General features: G+C 33.5%; 1 protein-coding gene across 1 annotated transcript in view; it reads right to left on the bottom strand.

Annotated features, from left to right (window-relative positions):
- Positions 1 to 22,014, bottom strand: part of MDGA2 (MAM domain containing glycosylphosphatidylinositol anchor 2) — a 701,528-nt gene that overhangs the window by 25,621 nt on the left and 653,893 nt on the right. Inside the window, exon 13 of the mRNA XM_074236282.1 lies at positions 18,215 to 18,345. Within this exon, the coding sequence (XP_074092383.1) occupies positions 18,215 to 18,345 (131 nt within the window). The remainder of the gene's footprint in view (positions 1 to 18,214; positions 18,346 to 22,014) is intronic.

The raw sequence follows: 22,014 nt of genomic DNA, 5'->3' as shown, positions 1-22,014 counted from the left end.
AAATATGAATTTCACAGCAGATCAATTATGTTTGTAGTTTATGTTAATTTATTTCTAACTATCCTATAAATGAACCTAAAAACAACACAACAGCAGATAAAACTTGTAGAAAATACATATTTTTCAAAATAAGTTGCTCTTGCAACAAAATTAAGGAATATAAGAAAATTGGATACTTAAAAAAGGAGGGGTTGAAAAAAAAGGAGGGTTTGTGGTCTGTCTTGAAGGAGTCTTAAGAAGAAATCAATTTTTGATGAGGAATTTTGTTCCTTTCTTAAAAAAATATTTATTTAAGGCATAGGGGTTAAGTGACTTGCTCAAGGCCACACAACTAGGCAAATAATTAAGTGTCTGAGGTTGTATTTGAACTCAGGTACTCCTGACTCCAGGGCAATGTTCTCTATCCACTATACCACCTAGCTAGTCAGATTTTGCTCATTTTTAACATGGGTAAACTTTGAAATTGTTTTCTTGTAAATTACTTCCCTGATATGCACTGTTATAGAATTTATTATTCAGTGTATTTATATATGTCATCCCTGGGCCTTTTGTTACAGCTGAAGTTAAGCTAGCAACTTTTGGGGAATTCACTTTTGCATTGGAGTCCATACTCTTATAAAAGGTAAAAAAGTGGGGGGGGGGGCGGTAAATGGAAAAAAGTGCAATCCAGTAAGCTGAAACTGGATATATCGCTATATTCCAGCATGGGGGGGGGGGGAAGATTCTCATAAATCTTGAGAATTGTAACTCTAACAGAGAGAATACACCTAGCCAGAAATGATGGACATTTATGACCTATCTATGAGATTGCTATCTAATGGGATGTAACTAGCTTTAACCCCACTTGGGAGAAAGCCCCTAATAACTCTCAGGAATTTTGACTCTATTCAATAGACTATACTGAACTAGAAGGGACAGACACTCCGAATTTTCTATGACTTAGAATGTTCTAAAAAAAACAAGCTGCTTAAAAAGGGGGACAGGAAAGAGACTGGAGGAGGGAGGGGAGTGAATGGGGTAAATCTCATTGCACTAAGAAGTACAAAAAAACTTAAGGTAATAGAGGGGAAGAAGGGAACAGAGCAGAAACACCTGAATCTTCTTTTCATCAGACTTGGTTTAAAGTCAACCTACATATATTCAGTTAACCTATAAAACATATAACATTTGAAGTATTAAAAGGGGGAAAAGGGGAGGGGGGATGAAGAAAGGGAAGGGGAGTGGGGGGGAAAGGGGAAATAACAAAAGGAAGGGAAAGGGAAAGGGGAAAGAAAGGGGAGGGTGTGATATAGGAGGGCAAACACACTGAAGGGGGTGGTATTCAGAAACAAAATACTGGGGAATATGGATAAAGGGGGGAAAGGGGGGAAAGGGGGGAAATACAAACAGAGGGAAGATAGCATGGGGGCAATAAAGAATTAATAATCATAACCTTGAATGTGAATGGGATGAACTCTCCCTTAAAAGCAAATAGCAGAGTGGATTAAAAACCAGAATCCTACAATATGCTGTTTACAAGAAACTCATTTGAAGCAGAGAGATACATATAGAGTAAAGGTAAAAGGTTGGAGCAAAATATATTTTGCTTCCCCTGATGTAAAAAAAGCAGGGATAGCAATCCTTGTCTCACACAAAGCAGCATCAAAAATAGATAGTGTTAAAAGAGATAAGGAAGGAAACTTTATCCTCCCAAAAGGTACCATAGACAATAAAGTCATTTCAATATTGAATATATATGAACCCAGTGGGACAGCACCCAGATTCTTAGAGGAGAAACTCAAAGAAATACAGGAAGACATAGACAGCAAAATTCTATTAGTGGGAGACCTCAACCTCCTGCTCTCAGATCTAGATAAATCAAATCATAAAATAAACAAGAAAGAAGTTAAGGAGGTAAATAGATTGTTAGAAAAATTAGATATGGTAGACTTATGGAGGAAACTGAATGGGGATAGAAAGCAATACACCTTTTTCTCTGAAGTACATGGCACTTATACAAAAATTGACAATGTACTAGGACATAAAAACCTAATGATCAACTGCAGAAAGGCAGAAATAGTGAAGACATCTTTCTCAGATCACAATGCAATAAAAGTCATATGCAATACTGGGCCAAGGAAATACAGAACCAGAACAAATTGGAAACTGAATAACCTCATTTTAAAGAATGAGTGGACCAAAAAACAAATTATAGAAAGAATTAACCACTTTATCCTAGATAATGATAATAATGAAACAACATACCAAAACCTATGGGATTCATTCAAAGCTACTCTCAGGGTATATATTAGAGCTCTAAATGCTTATATGAATAAATTGGAGAAAGACGAATTCAATGAACTAAACATGCAACTAAAAAAAATTAAAGAAAGAACAAATCAAAAATCCCCAATTAAATACCAAATTAAAAATTATAAAAATTAAAGGAGAATTTAATAAAATTGAAAGCAAAAAAATCTATTGAATTAATAAATAAAACCAAAAGTTGGTATTAAGAAAAAAACCAATAAATTTGATAAACTCTGGTCAATTTGATTAAAAAAAAGAAAGAAGAAAACCAAATTGCTAGTATCATAAATGAAAAAGGTGAACTCACCACCAATGAGGAGGACATTAAAGTAATAATTTGAAATTGTTTTGCCCAACTCTATGCCAATAAATTTGATAATCTAAGTGAAATGTATTAATATTTATAAAAAAATGTAAGTTGCCCAGGTTAAATGAAGAAGAGATTAAATACCTAAACAACCCTATCTCAGAAAAAGAAATTCAAAAAGCCATTATTGAGCTCCCTAAAAAAAATTTCCAGGGCCTGATGGATTCACAAGTGAATTCTACCAAACATTTAAGGAACAATTGGTTCCAATCCTATATAAATTCTTTGGAAAAATAGGGAAAGATGGAACTATGCCTAACTCTTTCAATGAAACCAATATGGTACTGTTACCTAAACCAGGAAGATTTAAAATAGAGAACGAAAATTATAGTCCTATTTCCCTGATGAATATAGATGCAAAAATCCTAAAAAAAATCTTAGCAAAGCAATTACAAGTTATCACTAGGATAATACATTATGATCAAGTAGGATTTATTCCAGGAATGGAGGGTTGGGTCAATATTAGGAAAATAGTTAGTATATTCAATTATATCAACAACACACCTATCATAAACCATATGATTATATCAATAGATGCTGAAAAAGCTTTTGACAAAATACAGCATCCATTCCTATTAAAAACACTAGAGAGTGTAGGAATAAATGGACTGTTCCTTAAAATAATTAGCTGTATCTATTTGAAACCATCAACAAGCATTATATTCAATGGGAGAGGCTAGAGGTCCCAATAAGATCAGGGGTGAAACAAGGGTGCCCATTATCACCACTACTATTCAATATTGTATTAGAAATGTTAGTAGCAGCAATTAGAGAAGAAAAAAGCAATTGAAGGAATCAGAAGTGGGAAGGAAGAGAAAAAACTCTCACTCTTTGCAGATGACATGATGGTCTACCTAGAGAATCCCAAGAAATCATCTAAAAAAGTACTGGAAACAATTAGAAATTTTAGCAAAGTTGGAGGTTATAAAATAAACCCTCATGAATCCTCAACTTTTCTATATATGTCTAGCAAGAAACAGCAGGAAGAGCTAGAAAGAGAAATCCCATTCAAAGTTACCTCAGACAATATAAAATACTTGGGAGTCTATTTGCCAAGACAGACTCAGAATCTTTTTGAAAACAATTATAAAACACTTCTCACACAAATTAAATCAGATTTAAATTACTGGGCAATATCAGCTGCTCATGGATAAGTAGAGCTAATATAATAAAAATGACAATTCTACCAAAACTAAACTATCTGTTTAGTGCCCTACCAATCAAAATTTCAAAAAATTACTTTAATGAGTTAGAAAAAATTGTAAATAAATTCATATGGAGAAATAACAAGTCAAGAATTGCTAGGAGCTTAATGGAAAAAAGTGCAAAAGAAGGTGGCTTAGGCCTACCTGATCTAAAATTATATTATAAAGCATCAGTCACCAAAATTGTTTGGTATTAGCCAAGAAATAGAGTGGTGGACCAGTGGAATAAACTAGGTGTAAAAGCAGGAGATGATTATAGTAATCTACTGTTTGATAAACCCAAAGAGTCCGGCCATTGGGATAAAAACTCCCTCTTTGATAAAAATTGCTGGGATAATTGGAAGTTAGTATGGAAGAAACTTAGATTAGACCAACACCTCCCACCCTTTACCAAGATAAGATTCAAATGGTTACAGGAGATAGACATAAAAAACAATGCTATAAGCAAATTAGAAGATCAAGGACTACTCTACCTGTCAGATCTATGGAAAGGGGAGCAGTTTATGACTAAGGAAGAGTTCGAGAACATCACCAAAAACCAATGAGATGATTTTGATTACATTAAATTAAAAAGCTTTTGCACAGATAAAACCAATATAACCAAGATCAAAAGAAATATAGTAAATTGGGAAACAATCTTTACAACTAATGATTCTGACAAAGGGCTCATTTCTAAAATATACAGAGAACTGAGTCATATTTTTCAAACTAAAACCATTCCCCAATTGACAAATGGTCAAAGGATATGCAAAGGCAATTTACAGATGAGGAGATCAAAGTAATCCATAGCCATATGAAAAAAAAATGCTCCAAATCCTTAATTATTAGACAAATGCAAATTAAAGCTTCTCTGAGGTACCACCTCACACCTCTCAGATTGGCAATATGACTAGGAATGATAATGATGATTGTTGGAAGGGTTGTGGGAAATCTGGGACACTACTACTCTGTTGGTGGAGTTGTGAACTCATCCAACCATTCTGGAGAGCTATTTGGAACTATGCCCAAAGGGCAACAAAAATGTGCATACCCTTTGACCCAGCAATACTTCTACTGGGTCTATACCCTGAAGAGATGATGAAAAAGAGTAAAAACATTACTTGTACAAAAATATTTATAGGAACCCTGTTTGTGGTGGCAAGAATTGGAAATCAAGTAAATATCCTTCAATTGGGGAATGGCTTAGCAAATTGTGGTATATACATACATATATATATATATATATATATATATATGTATATATATACATATATATATATATACATATATATATATGTATATATATATATATGTATATATATACATATATATATATATATATATATATATGTCATGGAACACTATTTTTCTATTAGAAACTAGGAGGGATGGGATTTCAGGGAAGCCTGGAGGGATTTGCATGAACTGATGCTGAGCAAGATGAGCAGAACTAGAAAAACACTGTACACCCTAACAGCGACATGAGAGTGATGTTCAATGTTGAAGGACTTGCTCATTCTATCAGCGCAACAATCGGGAACAATATTGGGATTTGTGCAAAAGAGAGTGCCATCTGTATCCAGAGAAGTAGCTGTGGAGTTTGAATAAAGTGCAGGGACTATTCCCTTTAATTTAGAAAAAAACATATCTTATTTTCTGATCTTGTTACCTGTTAGACTTCTTTTCTCTTCTTTAATGATTTGATTCCTGTCTCATCACACCCAATTTGGATCAAGGCACAACATGGAAACAAAGTAAAGACTGACAGAGTGCTTTCCATGGGGGCGGTTGGGGGCAGGGAAAATTTGAGGGAAAATTGTAAAACTCAAATAATATCTTTAATAAAAATAAATATAAACCTGTTCTGTTATTTTCTTGGTGGAATTTCACCCTCTATGCACATGAGAATATTAAAATTAAAATAGTAAGATAAAACTGGTTTTATCTTAGAGTTTTCTATTTGTCAGAATGACAGTTGGCCAATTAGAATTGTAAATTCCCTGGTCTAGGTGTTCCACATTTCATTTTTTAATAGTGGAAACATGGGGTATGATGTGGTTTTTCATAAGGAAAGGTTTGTGTTGAGATATTCTTTTAGTGGAAAAGAGGATCTCTCCAAGTGACTTGAACTAGAGAGGACCTGCTCTGAGAATCATGCCTGAACTTCATCAAACATTTCCAGAGGAATGGATCTGAATTTGGTTTGCTATTACCACCCTTCCCCACTTGCCTTTTATTTATGAGATCCACCTACCAGAAGTGACTGCCCCTTTTTGATTTTTTTCCTAAAGCATAATCCATCTTCCTCCTTTCTCCCCTTTGATATATGGCCCATACATCCTGAATCTGCTCACTAGGATTGTATCCTTTAGGTCAGAGTCTATTAAAATCCACCTAATAACCCTGGATGGCAAAATCCCATTGAAACTTCCCTGGATATCCTGAATTCAAATACGCTCTATTTAAATCATCTCACTCCCTAAGAGAGGGACCCACTGAGGTAGGAACAACTCTACAACCCTTGTCAGTCTGAAGATGAGACTTTTGTCCCTGTTCACCTAAAGAATTTGTGTTCCTATACCTTGAAGAGGGAAATGATGAGATGATTGGATCTCAATAAAACATATTTCCCCCTGCAGAGATTCAGGAAATCCCTGCCCTAAGGCACAATTTAAGTCCCCTATCAATAAGAAAGCAAATCCTTGCCCCAGACACAAGACAAATTTGCACATGCCTCCCATGGTTGAATAGATGATGTCTCTAAATTACCACCCCTCATCTACATATCCTTGACCATTCATCTTTGCTTTCTAAGGTAAAATCCCTAATCTTCATGTTCCTGGATTATCTCATCTTCCTGTATCATGCCTTTGAAAGCTCACCCACCCCTCAGTTGAACTACTATCTCCCTTGGGAATATAGCCAATTCCTGGAAAGTATGACTCCTAAATAAATGCTTTCACTTCAACTGGGGGAAAAAAGAAAGAATCCACCAATCACTTCTTAAAGAAGATTCAAAAATGAAAACTTCCAGGAATATTATAGCCAAATTCCAGAGCTTACTAAGTCAAGGTGAAAATATTGGAAACAGTCAAAAAGAAATTATTCAAATATTGCTGAGCCACATTAAGGCTTAGATTTAGCAGTTTCTATATTAAAGAATCAGAGGGCTTGGAATATAATATTCCAGAAGGCAAAGCAGTTAGGATTTCAACCAAAAATCACCTTAAGAAGGAAAAATAAAAAGGCTATTCAATGAAATGGAGAGTTTTTCAGCATTACTGATGAAAAGACCAGAGCTAAAGAGAGAATTTGATTTTCAAATAAAAGACTCAAAAAGACTTTTTTATTAAAAAAGATAAACTTGCAAGAGAAATCATGGATTCAACTATTTACATTCCTATAAGGTAAAGTGATACTTGTAACTCCTAAACACTTTCTTATTACTATAGCAGTCAGAAAGAGCACACATAGATGGAAAATAAAGAGGCAAATTCATGAGCCCCCCCAAAAAAAGATACTAAGGAAGAGAATAGAATTTGAGAAAAATTAGATTTGACAGACCTTTGGAGAAAATTAAATGAGGTCAAGATGATGGAGAGAAACTAGGATTAGCATAAAGGTCTCCAGGATTTCCCCCAGAATAGACATTAATCAAACCTCTTAACAGATTTTTGGAGCAAATGAATGCACCAAAGATCAGCATGAAACATCATCCAACAAAGTCTGCCATGGGAGAAGAGCAGTGACTCAGCATACTGGAAATCTAGTTAGCATTTGGCCAAGTAGTAGGTGGTTCCAGAAAGCTCCAGTATGGATGCCCAGGTTCCCCATTCAGTCACTTCATCTGGTCCAAATAGCCCAAATTGGACAGCAAAACCCTAGCATTCCTAGTAGTCCGGAATCCCTCAAAGTCCCTGGTGGGAAAGCTTGGCATTACTATGCAAACAGTTCAGACATAGCACCAGGTTCCCACCTCCTCCAGTGAATGAATGGGGATGGCTTCTCTAGTCAAAGTTCAGAGAGAGCCTCTAGCATTTTCAGCCCACAGCCTAGCCTAATGACTGGACTGCCTGATAGACATCCCAAAGACCACCCCAGGCACCCCCAGATTCCCAATGACCCAGAATTTGGACAGCAGATATCCCTATCACAGAGGATCTAGAGAGAAACAGAAGAAAGGGGAGGCAAAATGAAGTAAATTACATCACAGGAAGAGGTGCAAAACACCTATTATAGCAGAGGGAAAGAATGGAGGGAGAACTGCTTAGGGAATAACACATACACTCAAGTTTAGAAATTTATCTTACCCTTCAAGTATTAGGAGGGGAAAAGGGGGGAAGGGAAGAAGGGAGTGATAGATGGGAAGGAAAAAAGAAGGGGAAAAGGAAAAGAGGGAAGAAAAGGAAGAGTGATGGATAGAAGGGGAGACATTGAGGAAGGTGGTATTCAGAAGCAAAACACTGGTAAGGAGGGATAGCAAGAAGAGAGGGGGGAAAGTACATCAGAGGGCAATAAAGACAGTAATAGAACTGTGAATTTGAATAGGATGAATTCACCCATAAAATAGGAGTCAATAGCAGATTAGGTTGAAATCCAGAATTCTATTCTACTGCTTACAAGAAACACATTTGAAGCAGAGAGATATACAAAGAATAAAGGTAAAAGACTGAAGGAGAATATATTATGCTTCAGCTGAAGTGAAAAAAGTAGGGGTAGCAATCCCTATCTCAGACAAAGCAATTACAAAAATAGACCTCATTGAAAGGGATAAGGAAGGAAACCACATACTCCTGAAAGGTACGATAGACAATGAAGTAATTTCAATACTAAACGTGTATGTACCAAACAGTATAATATCCAGATTCTTAGAGGTGAAGTTAGATGAGTAACAAGAAGACATAGACAGCAAAACTCTTCTGATAAGAGACCTCAATCTCCCTCTTTTGGTATTAGATAAATCTAACCACAAAATAAACAGGAAGGAAATTAAGGAGGTGAATAGAAAATTAGAAAAGTTAGGTATAATAGACCTCTGGAGAAAATTAAATGGGGATTGACAGGAATAATTCCTTTTTGTCCCTACTGTACATGGCACCTACACAAAAATTGCCCATGTAATATCTTACAATCCAATGCAGAAAGGTAGAAATATTAAATGTATTCTTTTCAGACCATGAAGCAATAAAATTCATGAGCACTAAAGGGCCATGGATATACCTAAGATTAATTGAAAAGTTAATATCTTCATTTTAAAGAATTAGTGGTTCAAATAACAAAGCATAATAACTTTATCCAAGACAATGATAATAAAGAGACAACATATTAAAACACGTGGGATGCATTCAAAGCAGTTATTAGGGGAAATATTATATCTCTAAATGCATACATGAATAAAATAGAGAAAGAAGATCAATGAATTGGGCATGCAAATCCCTAATTAAATACCAAATTAAAATTTTTGAAAATCAAAAGAGAAATTAATAAAATCAAAAGTAAGAAAACTATTGGATTAATAAATTTAACTAAGAATTGGTTTTATAGAAAAAGCAATGAAATAGATAAACCTTTGCTTAATTTGATTAAAAAAAAGAAGAAAATCAAATTACAGTATCAAAAAAAATGAAAAAGGTGAATTTGCCACCAATAAGGAAGAAATTAGAATATTAATTCTGAGCTTTTTTGCCCAACTGTATGTCACTAAATTTGACAATCTAAGTGAAATGGTTGAATATACACAAAAATTTAAACTGCCCTGGTTGAAAGAAGAGGAAATTAAATACTTAGATAATCCCACCTCAGAAAAAGAAATTTAAGAAACCATCAGTGAACTGCCTAGGGGGAAAAAATCTCCCAGGCCAGATGGATTCACAAGTGAACTCTGTCAGACATTCAAGGAACAATTAGTTGTAATTATATATAAACTATTTGGAAAGAATATATCTTTTACTCAGCATTTACAAGGTATCTACACAAAAATTATCTGTGTTAAAACATAAAAACCACTAAATCAAATATTTGAGGGGAGAAATATCAAAAACATTCTTTTTGGGGGGACGGCTAGGTGGCGCAGTGGATAAAGCACCAGCCCTACAGTCAGGAGTAACTGGGTTTAAATCCGGTCTTAGACACTTAATAATTACCTAGCTGTGTGGCCTTGGGCAAGCCACTTAACCCCATTTGTCTTGTAAAAACCTAAAAAAAACATTCTTTTTGGATCATACTGAAATAAAGATTGCATTCAACAAAGAGCAATGAAAAGGTAGTTTAAAAATTAATTGGAAACGGGGCAGCTAGGTAGCGCATTGGATAGAGTACTGGCCCTGGAGTCAAGAGTTCAAATGAGTTCGAATCCAGCCTCAGACACTTAATAATTACCTAGCTGTGTGGCCTTGGGCAAATCACTTAAACCCATTGCCTTGCAAAAAAAAAAAAAACAAAAAACCTAAAAAAATTAATTGGAAACTAAAAACTCTTATCTTTTAGAATAAATAGTTCAAAGACAAAGTACAGAAACAATCAATAACTATATTAAAGAGAATGACAAAATACCAAGTGAGAATATATGCCAAAATTAACAGAATACAGCAAAAGCAGTACTCAGGGGAAATTATATTTCTATAAATTCTTACATGCAATTAAAGAAAACTAAAAATAATTAAAATCCTCAATTGAGCACTAAATTGGAAATCCTAAAAACCCAAGACAGGATCAACAAAATTGAAAATAAAAAAATAAATTATCTAATAAAAGTAGGAGCTAGTTTTGTGCCAAAAACCATTTATTAATTTGATTTTAAAAAGAAAGAAGAAAACCAAGTATGATGTACTAAAAAACAACCCACAATCAATGAAGACAAATTAAAGCAATCTTTTGGAAACATCTTGCCCAATTATATGGTACTAAATTCCTTTTATGCCAAAAATAAGGTGCTGATACCACCAGTTGTAGGATATAAGATAAATCCACATAAATCACCATTTCTATATATTACTATCAATGCCCAGCAGCAAAGTATAGAGAAATTCCATTTAAAATAACTATAGACATGTAAAATACTTGGGAGTCTACCTGTCAAGACAAATCCAAGTATTATATAAGGAAAATGCCAAAACACTTCACATAAATAATTTTTTAAAAAATAAAAAATTGGAAAAATAAAAATTGCTCATGGCAATATTTTATAAATGATATTCTGATTAAAATTAATTTACTTAATCAGTGTCATACCAAAATTATTTGATAAAGTTGGAAAAATAACAACAAAATTCATCTAGAAGAACAAAAAATCAAGAATATCAAGGGAATTACAAAGGAAGGGAGCTTAGCAATATCAAATCTCTAACTATATTAAGCAACATCAAATCTCAAAATATATTAAGCAAAAATCATCAGTACCATCTGGTACCAACTAAGAAATAAAGTGGAAGATGAATGGAATTGTTTAGGAACAGAAGATACTAACCTAGTGTTTGATAAACCCAAAGACTGTAGCCTCTGAAATAAGTACTTACTATATGACAAAAACTGCTTGGGAAACTGTAAAATATTATTGCAGAAATTAAATTTAAACCAATATCTTAAACTGTATACCAAGATAAAGTATATTGTGAAACAAAAGATAGAGAGCATTATAGGATATAAGATAATTTTGTTTGTACTGAATTTAAAAGTTTTTTCACTAACAAAAGCAATACAACAATTGTCTTGGATAAAGGTCTCGTTTTTCATTCATATAAAGAATTGAGTCACATTTATAAGAATACAAGTCATTTCCCAATTAATATATCATTAAACCACAATAAACCACAAAAGGAAATGAACAAGTAGTTTTCATATTAAGGAATCAAAATTATCTGAAGTCAAATGAAGGAATGCTCTTAATCACTATTAATTAGAGAAATGTGAGTAAAAATAATTCTGAGGTACTATTTCAAGCCTATCATTGTTAATAAGACAAAAAAATTGAAAATGATGTGTTGGAGAAGATGAGGAAAAACTGGGACTTTAAAGCATTGTTGTTAGTGAATTAAGCCAAACATTCTGGAGGGCAATTTGGAACTATATGCAAAAGGCAGCCTAACTGTGCATACCCAAACAATACCACTCCTAGGTTTGTATCCCCAAAAGGTCATAAAATGGGGAAAGAACCCATATGTCCAAAAATATTTAGAGTAGCTCTTTTTGTGGTTGCAAAAAACAGAAATTGAGGGGATGCCCATTAATTCTAGAATGGCTGAACAAGTTATGACCTATGAATGGAATGGAATATTATTTTGTAGTAAGAAATGATAAGCAGGAAGATATCAGAGAAAAACTTGGAAAGGCTGTATGAACTGATTTAAAGTGAAATGAGCAGAATCAGGAAAACATTTTACACAGTAACAGCAACATTGTATGGTGATCTGCTTTGGGTACTTTAATTCTTCTCAGCAATACAAGGTTTCAAGACAATCACAAAGGATTTCTGATGAAAAATGGTATCCACATCCACAGAAAAAAATGATGGTTTCTGAATGAAGATCAAAATATACTATTTTTTCCTTTTCTTTTTAGGTTTTTGCTTAGGAAAATGGGGTTAAGGTGCTTGCCCAAGATCACACAGCTAGGTAATTATTACGTCTGAGACTGGATTTGAACCCAGGTACTCCTGAATCCAGGGCCAGTGCTTTATCCACTACGCCACCTAGCCGCCCCAATTTTTTCCTTTTATTTAAATATGATTTTTCCTTTTTTTTTTCTTCTTGTACAACTGTGAGTAATATGGAGATAAGTTTCACATTATTACATATATAATAACTTTATCAAATTGCTTAATGTTTTAGGAAGAGAGGAGAAGATAGAGTAAAAATTTGGAACTCAAAATTTTCTAGAAATTAACTTTATATATTATAAAATATTATTTAAAAAGTAGAGGCTTGAGTAGAATATGATGGAATGATTATCTAAAAACATTGTGTTGACAAAAAACAGAGGGAAAGGGTAAGAAGACATAAAAGCCTAAAAGAAGTTTATAGTGGAGGGAAAGATGGGTGAAAAGGGGAGAGGAGATCATGAACCCTATTCTCAATTAAATTGACTCAGAGAAAATAATATAAACACTCTTATTACTCAGAAGAAGGAAAAGAAGAGAAAGAGAAAGAAGATGAAGGGGAAGAGGAGGAAGAGAAGAGACAGAGACAGAGACAGGGAGAGAAGTGAGAGAAAGGCACAGAGAGAGGAAAAACAAAGAGGGAGACAAGAGACAGAAACACACAGAATGTGACAGCCACAGAAAGCAATAGAGAAAAAGAGGAGGGGGGAGAGAGAACAAGATAAACAGGGAAAATTGGATGGAGGGAAATACATTGTTGGTAATCGTTACTACAAAAATGTTTACAAGTTTCTCTGAGAAAGATTTCATTTCTCAAATATGTAGAAAAACTAAGTCAAATTTTATAGAAATGAAGGTCATTCTTTACTTGATAAATAATCAATCAAAGAATATGAACAGACAGCTTTCAGACAAAGTAATCAAGGTTAAATATGACCACATGAAAAAAAAAAGTTTTAAATCACTATTGATTAGAAATGCAAATTAAAACAACTCTGATTTACCACCATACACCTATCAGAGTGGCTCTTATGAAAGAAAAGGAAATGACAAATGCTGGAGTGAATATGGAATTGCCTAAACACTAATACACTGTTAACGAAGTCATTTGGGGGAGCAATTTGGAACTATGCCCAAAGTGCATAGGGTTAAAAGGCATTGCTTTGACCAAACAATACTGCTACTATATCTATATACCAAAAAAATAGAAAAGTATATATATATATATATATATATATATATATATATATACAAATATTTATAGCAGGTCTTTTAGCAAAAGAAATGGAAATTTAAGGGGAATCAACTGGGGGAATTACTGAACAGGTTGTTGCATCTGATTGTGATGATATACTATTGTCTACAGGAACTGACAAGCAGGAAGCTGTCAGCAAATAAATGTAAAAGGACTGAATTGGTAAACAAATCATTTGTAAATCATAATGTAATGAAATAAAATCTTTAGGGAAAACAAATAAAAAGTCAAAAATCTAAATGAAAACATTTAATAACTTAAATAATAAATGGATAAAGAATAAATCAAAATAATTGGTAATTATGTGAAGAAAAATCACAATGATGAAACTACATAGCTGTAATACACTTTTATTTTTTCTCCTCAAGGAAGAACGAATTTTGCTCTCAGGGAAGATTTATATTCCAAAAATGAAGATTATCAAAATAAAAAATGAAAGAGTTAATAAAATGAATAACTAGAAAACTAAAAAACATATCCAAATAACAAATGCCAAACTAATAATATCTGGTTCTTTGAAAAATCTAACAATATACTTAAACCTTTAGCCAACCTGATTATAAAGAGAGCAAAAAATTAAATTATTAAAATAGCAAATAAAAAGGTGAAATCACAACAAACCTAGAAGAAATGAAAAGAATGATCAAAGCTTACTAAATGCAGAAAAAATGTCCAGAGCTGTGACATGAAGTATCTTTATTTAATTAAAGATTTTATTTATTTTGAGTTTTACAATTTTCCCCCCAATCTTATTTCCCTCCCCCCATCCACTCACAGAAAGCAATTTCTCAGGCTTTATATTATTTCCATGTTTTATATTGATCCAAATTGAGTGTGATGAGAGAGAAATCATATCCTTAAAGAAGAAACATAAAGTATAAGAGATAACAAGATCAGACAATAATATAGCAGTTTTTTTCTTTCTAAATTAAAGGGAATAGTACTTAAACTTTGTTCAAACTCCACGATTCTTTATCTGGATACAGATGGTATTCTCCATTGCAGACAGCCCCAGATTGTCCCTCATTGTTGCACTGATGAAATAAGGGTGTCCATCAAGGTTAATCATCACCCCCATGTTGCTGTTAGGGTGTACAGTGTTTTTCTGGTTCTGCTCATCTCACTCAGCATCAGTTCTTGCAAATCCCTCCAGGCTTCCCTGAAATCCCATCCCTCCTGGTTTCTAATAGAACAATAGTGTTCCACATGAAATGTCTTGATTAAGGAATAGTAGGGAAATCAGTATTATTGAATTAAAGAGTACATGACAGAGAATAAGATGTAAGGAATTGGGAAGATGTGACTGTATATGTGTGCCTAGATTATGAAGGAATTTAAATGGCAAACAGAATTTTATATTTGGTCTTTTAAGTTAATTGAGTAAGAGGTGACATATTTAGACCTGTGCTTTAGAAAATTGTCATAGTAAGTAGTAAGAGGGATTTTAGTGGGGAAAGACTTGAGATAGGCACTTTCACCAACAGATTATTTATTGCAATAGTCCAAGACCACATGTGAAGTAAGAAATAAGAAAGTAAAGGAGATGAGGGCCTGTATCAAAATGATGGCAATATCAGAGGAGGAAAAGGTGTATTTAAGAGTTGCAGCAAAAGTATAATTGACAGATCTTGGTTACTGGGATAAGAAATAGGGAGGAGTTGAAAATGATACCAATTTGTATCTGTGGGAACTGGAGGATGATGTTAATATAGGAAAGTGAAAATTGGGGAGGGTTTAAGAGAAAAGATAATGAATTCAGTTTTGGACATGTTGTCTAAAGATGCCTATTACATTTTCAGTTTAAGATGTCTGAAGAGCAGTTAGAAAGTATCAGACTAGTGCTCAGCAGAGAGGTAGATTCAAGAATTGTCAGCATATAGATGATAACTAAATTCATAGAGGTTGATAAAATCACCATATGAATTAAATTAAAATTAAATCACCATATGAATTAAAAAGGGAGTAGTGGAATCTCAGAATGCTGTGGGACACACAGGATGAGTGAGTGTGACCTGTGGATGAGAATCCAGGGAGGGCGAGAGTATGTGTTTTGGTAGACAGGAAAAGAACCAAGAATTCAGGATGTTCCCTTTCTTTCCCCTTTCCCCCCTTCTCTTCCTTATTCACTGATTGCGAAGATAGATTAACGAACCCAGCTGAATGTGTGTGTGTGTGTGTGTATGTATATATAATGAAAAGAAAGTGAAGTTCAAATATTAACCATTTCCTTTCCCATTTTCCTCTCCATTATAAAAACTCTCTCTTGCATGGCTCTAAAATAAGCAAGAAAATTTCCTCATTCTTTCTCACCCTTCCCCTTTTGCCCAATGAATGCATCCCTTTTTGTTCCTACCTTTAATTTTCTTTAGATCATCCCAACATAATTGATGTAAACTCTTGCCTTGTTTTTATGTAGATTCTTAATTGTTCTAATAATGAGAAAATACTTTGGAGCTACCCTCTTGTTCTAAGATATTAGGGAAGATTTTGTTTGTAATTTTTTTGAAATATGTCAGGGGGGGTGGCTAGGTGATGCAGTGGATAGAGCAATGAAAAGATACTTTAAAAATTAATTGGAAATGGGGCAGTTAGGTAGTAAGTGGATAGAGCACAGGTCCTGGAGGCAGGAGTACCTGAGTTCAAATCCGGCCTCAGACACTTAATAATTACCTAGCTGTGTGGCCTTGGGCAAGCCACTTAACCCCATTGCCTTGCAAAAAAACAAAAAAAGAGAAAGAAATATAATGTATAGGTTTCTTTTTATCTTGGTAAAAGGTAATCCAATAATTTTTAAATTATCTCTCCTTTATTTATTTTCTAGGTCAGTTGTTTTTAATGAGATTTTACACATTAACTTTTTTTAAAGTTTTTGCAAGACAAATGGGGTTAAGTGGCTTGCCCAAGGCCACACAGCTAGGTAATTATTAAGTGTCTGAGACCGGATTTGAACCCAGGTACTCCTGACTCCAGGGCCAGTGCTGTATCCACTACACCACCTAGCCAGCCCCTTGCAAAGGATCTTAAGTCATCTCTTTCTGAACAGTATTCTGACTCACTTACCATTTCTGAGAGGGGCAGGTACTGAAGCTTTTGTTGCCACTATCACAGTTCTCTCCAAAGCCTTCTGCTGATGCTATTGGTGCTACTGCTGTTATCTACTGGGACAGAATCCACCCCAGTGTCACAGACATTTCCTGTTGACCTCCCAAATTGCCTTGGTTTGGAAAACTGTCTCACCCTGACCTTTTGTTGACTTAGCCACTCCACAGTTCAATTTGGGGCATGATTTTAAACTTGTTTAAAAGGAAATATTGAGAGAGTTCAGGCAATACTGCAAGAGCTGTGTTCATAGTTCATAGGTTCAGCCTCTATGCCCTCATTTTAGTTTTGCCCCCCCAATCAATGTAAATAGGAATACACAAATACATAGAAATATACAGACACACACTTTGTAAGTTTTCTTATCTCCCCACTATAAATTCTTGAAATTGTTGGTTTTTTAAGTTTAGGTTTTAGAGGTGAGCAAGAAGCATATAAAAATGTAACTGTAGGACCATAATATTTTCAAAATTAAATCTTTTAACAACTTAGTTATTTGTCATTTTTGTAAAATAATCATCAAAAAGAATTTTTTTAAAGAAAGTTATCTAGATGTATCAAAAATCACAATCATAAAGTTGATTACAGGAAAAGAAATTATCTTCTCCTAATATGAAATTTTAACACTCTGCTCTACAAATGACAAATGTACTGAAGTGTGCCATTTATGATGTAGAAAGATGATAAAACTGGCTGAATTATTTCTAACATGTGATAAACTGTAATAGAATTAATTTATTTGATTTTATTGACCAAAATTAATGATATGACCTAGTTATTTCACAGTTGTTTTTAATCTTTTATCCTGAATAAGATTTTTTCCTCTGTGTTTTTAAAGTGTCTGAGTTGTATTATTTGAGGATGACCCCAGATTACTGTAATCTTGAGGAATAACTGACAGTTTTGTATTCTAAACAAAGCATTCCATAAAAATATAGAACTTCCAGCAATAAGTTGAGTGATTTGCAAAAGAGAATTTTACTTGCTAAAGATATAGAACAGGTATATAAGCAAAACTAAATGAAATAACTTCCAAAATGATTATTCATTTTGTGTAATATAAAAGTTAGTCATCATTTGATGGGATGTAGAGGTTGGAATTGGGTGTATAAGAGGAACAATTAAAATTCAAGTCACACATCTGTTTTATAAACTTATGTTATATTCTAAGCCTATTCAAATTTTGATTATGACAAACACTTTTATATATTATGTTTAAATAATGATGGTCATTGTCAATAAGAAGGGCAGGGGGAGGGAGCCATGCTTTCATATGGCACATTTTTTTATTTGAAACTTTTCAAAACAGCAAACATAAACATATTTGATATTTATATTAGAAAGAACTAACACATATTTCTGCAGTGTCTGAGAAAGGATTTTGTCTATTTTCAATTCATTGTTGAGAATGACTTTTCTTTTCTTACCTGAAATGAAGTTATTGGATATATATTAACATGGGCTTCATTCCAGTGTTGTCCTTTATTTCCACTTGAAGACCATAATGGATTTTCTATTGTAGTCTGTCCTTTTAAACGCAGATAAACATTTAAAACACCTAAAAATAACAATAAGATTTTATCTTCCACAGTTTAAAGTAAAAAGTAGAAAGGAATCAAAGTTATATATTTTATATTTAACTTGTTTCTATTTGCAAAGCAGTTACAATTTTAAAGAATGATATGTTTTTTAATTTGTAAAAATTTTTATGAAGGAGATAGAGAAAAGTAATTATATATATACATGTATATCTATATCGAGAGAGAGAGAGAGAGAGAGACTCCAGCTGCATAAATAATAATTACAGCATGAAATACCAAAACTAATACAGTGACAAAAATACAATGGAAGTTGTTATTCCTATTTTTTAATTTCAAATTTTACCTTTTTTCCCCTGCCTACTGATGTTAATGTTATAATACATGGATGGTCTTATTTAATTCAACAAAAGATAATTTACAAAAGTATATAGCATATTATAAGTCATAAACAATACTTGGTGGTCTTTAACCTTTTTCAGGAAGTAAACAATGTGATTTCTTTAAATTTATTTTCAACAGCTATACTAAAATGAATTAATAAAAACAAAAATCATTTAATATTTTATAAAAGTTCAATAGTAATCTCTCTTTGAACTCAATACATTTATCACTGCACCACTCATGAAAATTAATTATTTGAAATTATTAACATTTACAAAAATTGAACCTATCTTCATTCATGTTTTAATCTGCAGATGAAAGGAGGAATGCATGTTTTAAGAGTTTTTTCTTCTTTGATCTTATAACAAAATGTTTGATCACCACCATCTCACAATATGGGATAATTGAAATATCATGGAACTTGGATTTAGAGAACCTGGATTTTAGTCTCAGATTTAGTTTTGTGATCTTGAGCAGAGAAAAACTACATTGGGCTTCCATTTTCTCATTTATATAATAAGAAGACAAGATTAGATGATCTCTAAAATCACTTCTGGATAGGGAGCTGGCATGGTGGATAGAAAGCTAGGTTGCAGAAAGCCTTTTTCTTGAGTTCAAATCTGACCTCAGATCTTAACTAACTGTGTGATCTTGACCTTGACTTCTCAAGATGGCAGTTTCCTCATCTATAACCCACTCAATATCTTTCCTAAGAAAATACCAAGGGGGACATGGTTGAAAAATGACTGAACAACAAAATTACTTCTAACTCTAAATAGTGAGTAAAATTTATTTTACATAGTTGGGTATAAGTTCTCACAAAATTTAGGAATTGATTTGCTCTCAAATGATTTTATTATCAAAAGTTTGCTGATCCCCCTCTCTCATTTTATCTGTTTTTTAATAAAGTACTGGAAAAAATGAAAAAGAGTCATGTAGTATATCATATACTAGGGACCTAGACAATCTTACTTCACTCTTTTCTTCTCAGTCACACTCCAGACATTTCGACTAATCTTCCCTTCCTGAAAAAATCCTTACATTTAGAATAACACTCTTAATTAGTGATACTCCAACTTGGGTCACCATTTCTTGTGAATCCTTATCCATGGTCACTTCATTCCTGACTTGACTTACTCTTTCAACTACTAGATATTAGTAATTAGTTGCCTTGTCTCAGCATATTTCCACTCTCCTTCAACTTTCCCTTTAAGTGTCCTGTTTCTTCATTAGAAGGGTAGCTTCTTCAGGGTAGGGATTATCTTGTTTGTATTTGTTTCTGCAGCTTTTAGGAGTAATACCTTAACATCTATCTATCTATCTATCTATCTATCTATCTATCTATCTATCTATCTATCTATCTCAAGTTAAATCAATGAACATTTATCAAGTACCTAATATGTGCAGTAATCTAAGTGGGGAGACATTTAAACAACTAAGTCCTAGCAAGAAATATGAATAATGACCCTTGTCTGAGTGCCAGAGCAAACAGATACACACACACACACAGAGACAGAGAGAGAGAGAGAGAGAGAGAGAGAGAGAGAGAGAGAGAGAGAGAGAGAGAGAGAACCCATTCTATAAGGGAGATAGGGAAAGGCAGAAGATGGGATGCTAGCTGATAACTGAAAGAAGTCAAAAATAAGAGACAAAAGGGAAAGAAATTATACGTCTTAGGAATAGCAAAGAAAAAATACAGTCAAAAGACAGAGTGTTTTGAACTATAAGCAAGGAACAAAGAATCTAGTAGATGGAGGTATATGAGGAGTAAGGTATGTAAGGTGTAAGATAAGGAAGGGACCATATTATGAAGGGCTTTAAAAGTCAGATGGACTGTTGAGGGTTCTATTTCTGTAGATAATAGGAAATCATTAGAATTTGTAGAATGGTGATGACTTGGAAGATCACTTTGATACTTCAGTGGAGGATGAGCTAGGATGGAAAAAGATGAGATCAATTCATAATTCATTAAAGAGGTCTATCTTTAAGGTTTTCCTTTTATTGTATTATACTGTAATTTAATTTTCATGCCTTTATTCCTATTCTAGATTGAAAGTACACTGAGAATTTCTCTTTACAACTAATATACAATTTTCTAATTCTTCTATGATGACTACTGCTACTACTTACATTTATGTAGCACTTTAAAAATTTTCTGTGTGTTTTAACATACATTATTATCTCACAATGCCTAGCACTGTAGTGTCAGCTTACTGACAATCTCTAAGAGACTTGTTATCTTTCTCCTTTATAAGAACATTTAAATTTACAACAGATCTACTTTATTCAAATAATCTAGAACTAGCTGCATTGGGGGTAAAATTTTCTGGCTAATCTCTATAGCACTTGTACCTCAAGCTAATCTTTCCCTCTAGAAACTGGTAAGCTGTAATTATCATATTATAGAATGACCTCAATTGCATCCTGTCATCTTTCAACATATTGTTTCTTCCATTATACCCATTCTATCACATAATTTACATTTTTTCTTGTCTCTGGCCTCCTTTCCTACTGCATGTAAATATGGTCTTGTCTCCACCATCCTCAAAATACTCTCACTCCATCCTTCAACCATTGATCATCATCATACTCTATCTTCACTTTGCGGAAAAATTCCTTGAAAAGATCCTCTTGCTTCTTAACTCTCTTCTAATGGCTTTATAATCTGACTTCCAATATTATCATCCTACTGAAAGTCTAGTAATTGCTCAATCTTTTCTTTATTCTCATTTTTCTTGAACTCCTGAACTCTCTGCAGCCTTTGATGCTGTTGATCACCATCTATCTCTTTTTTAATTCTATTATATCATGATTCTCTTCCTCCCTGTCTGATCCCTACTTCTTAATTTCCTTTGTTGTTTTCTCTGGATGAGGAAGAGGTTCTGCCTTCAGTTTTCTTCACTTATCATTCTTTATTACTTCATTTTAAAAATTTCATCAGCTCCCAGTGTTTAATTATCTCTTTTCAAATGATTCTCAAATCTACCTATCCTGGTTTAACCTCTCTACTTACCTGTAATATTGCTTCTCCAACTGCCTTTAAGTAATCTTGAATGGGATATCCAGTTGAAATCTTAAACTTAAAATGTACAAAACCAAACTCATTATCTTCTCCTAAACTCGGTCCATCCCATAGCTTCTTTATTAGTGTAAAGGAAAATACTATCTTCCCAGTCACTTAGGTTCACAATCTTTTTGTTATCCTTGACTCCTCACTGTCTCTCCACTGGCAGCAATCTGTTGCTAAGGTATTTTGATTTCACCTTTGCAACATTTCTCAGATATGCTTCCTTCTCTACTTTGAC

This window comes from Macrotis lagotis, chromosome 4, assembly GCF_037893015.1.
Source record: "Macrotis lagotis isolate mMagLag1 chromosome 4, bilby.v1.9.chrom.fasta, whole genome shotgun sequence".
Taxonomy (NCBI): domain Eukaryota; kingdom Metazoa; phylum Chordata; class Mammalia; order Peramelemorphia; family Peramelidae; genus Macrotis; species Macrotis lagotis.
The sequence above is the reverse complement of the archived record's forward strand: the minus strand, read 5'-3'. Positions and strand labels throughout refer to the sequence as shown.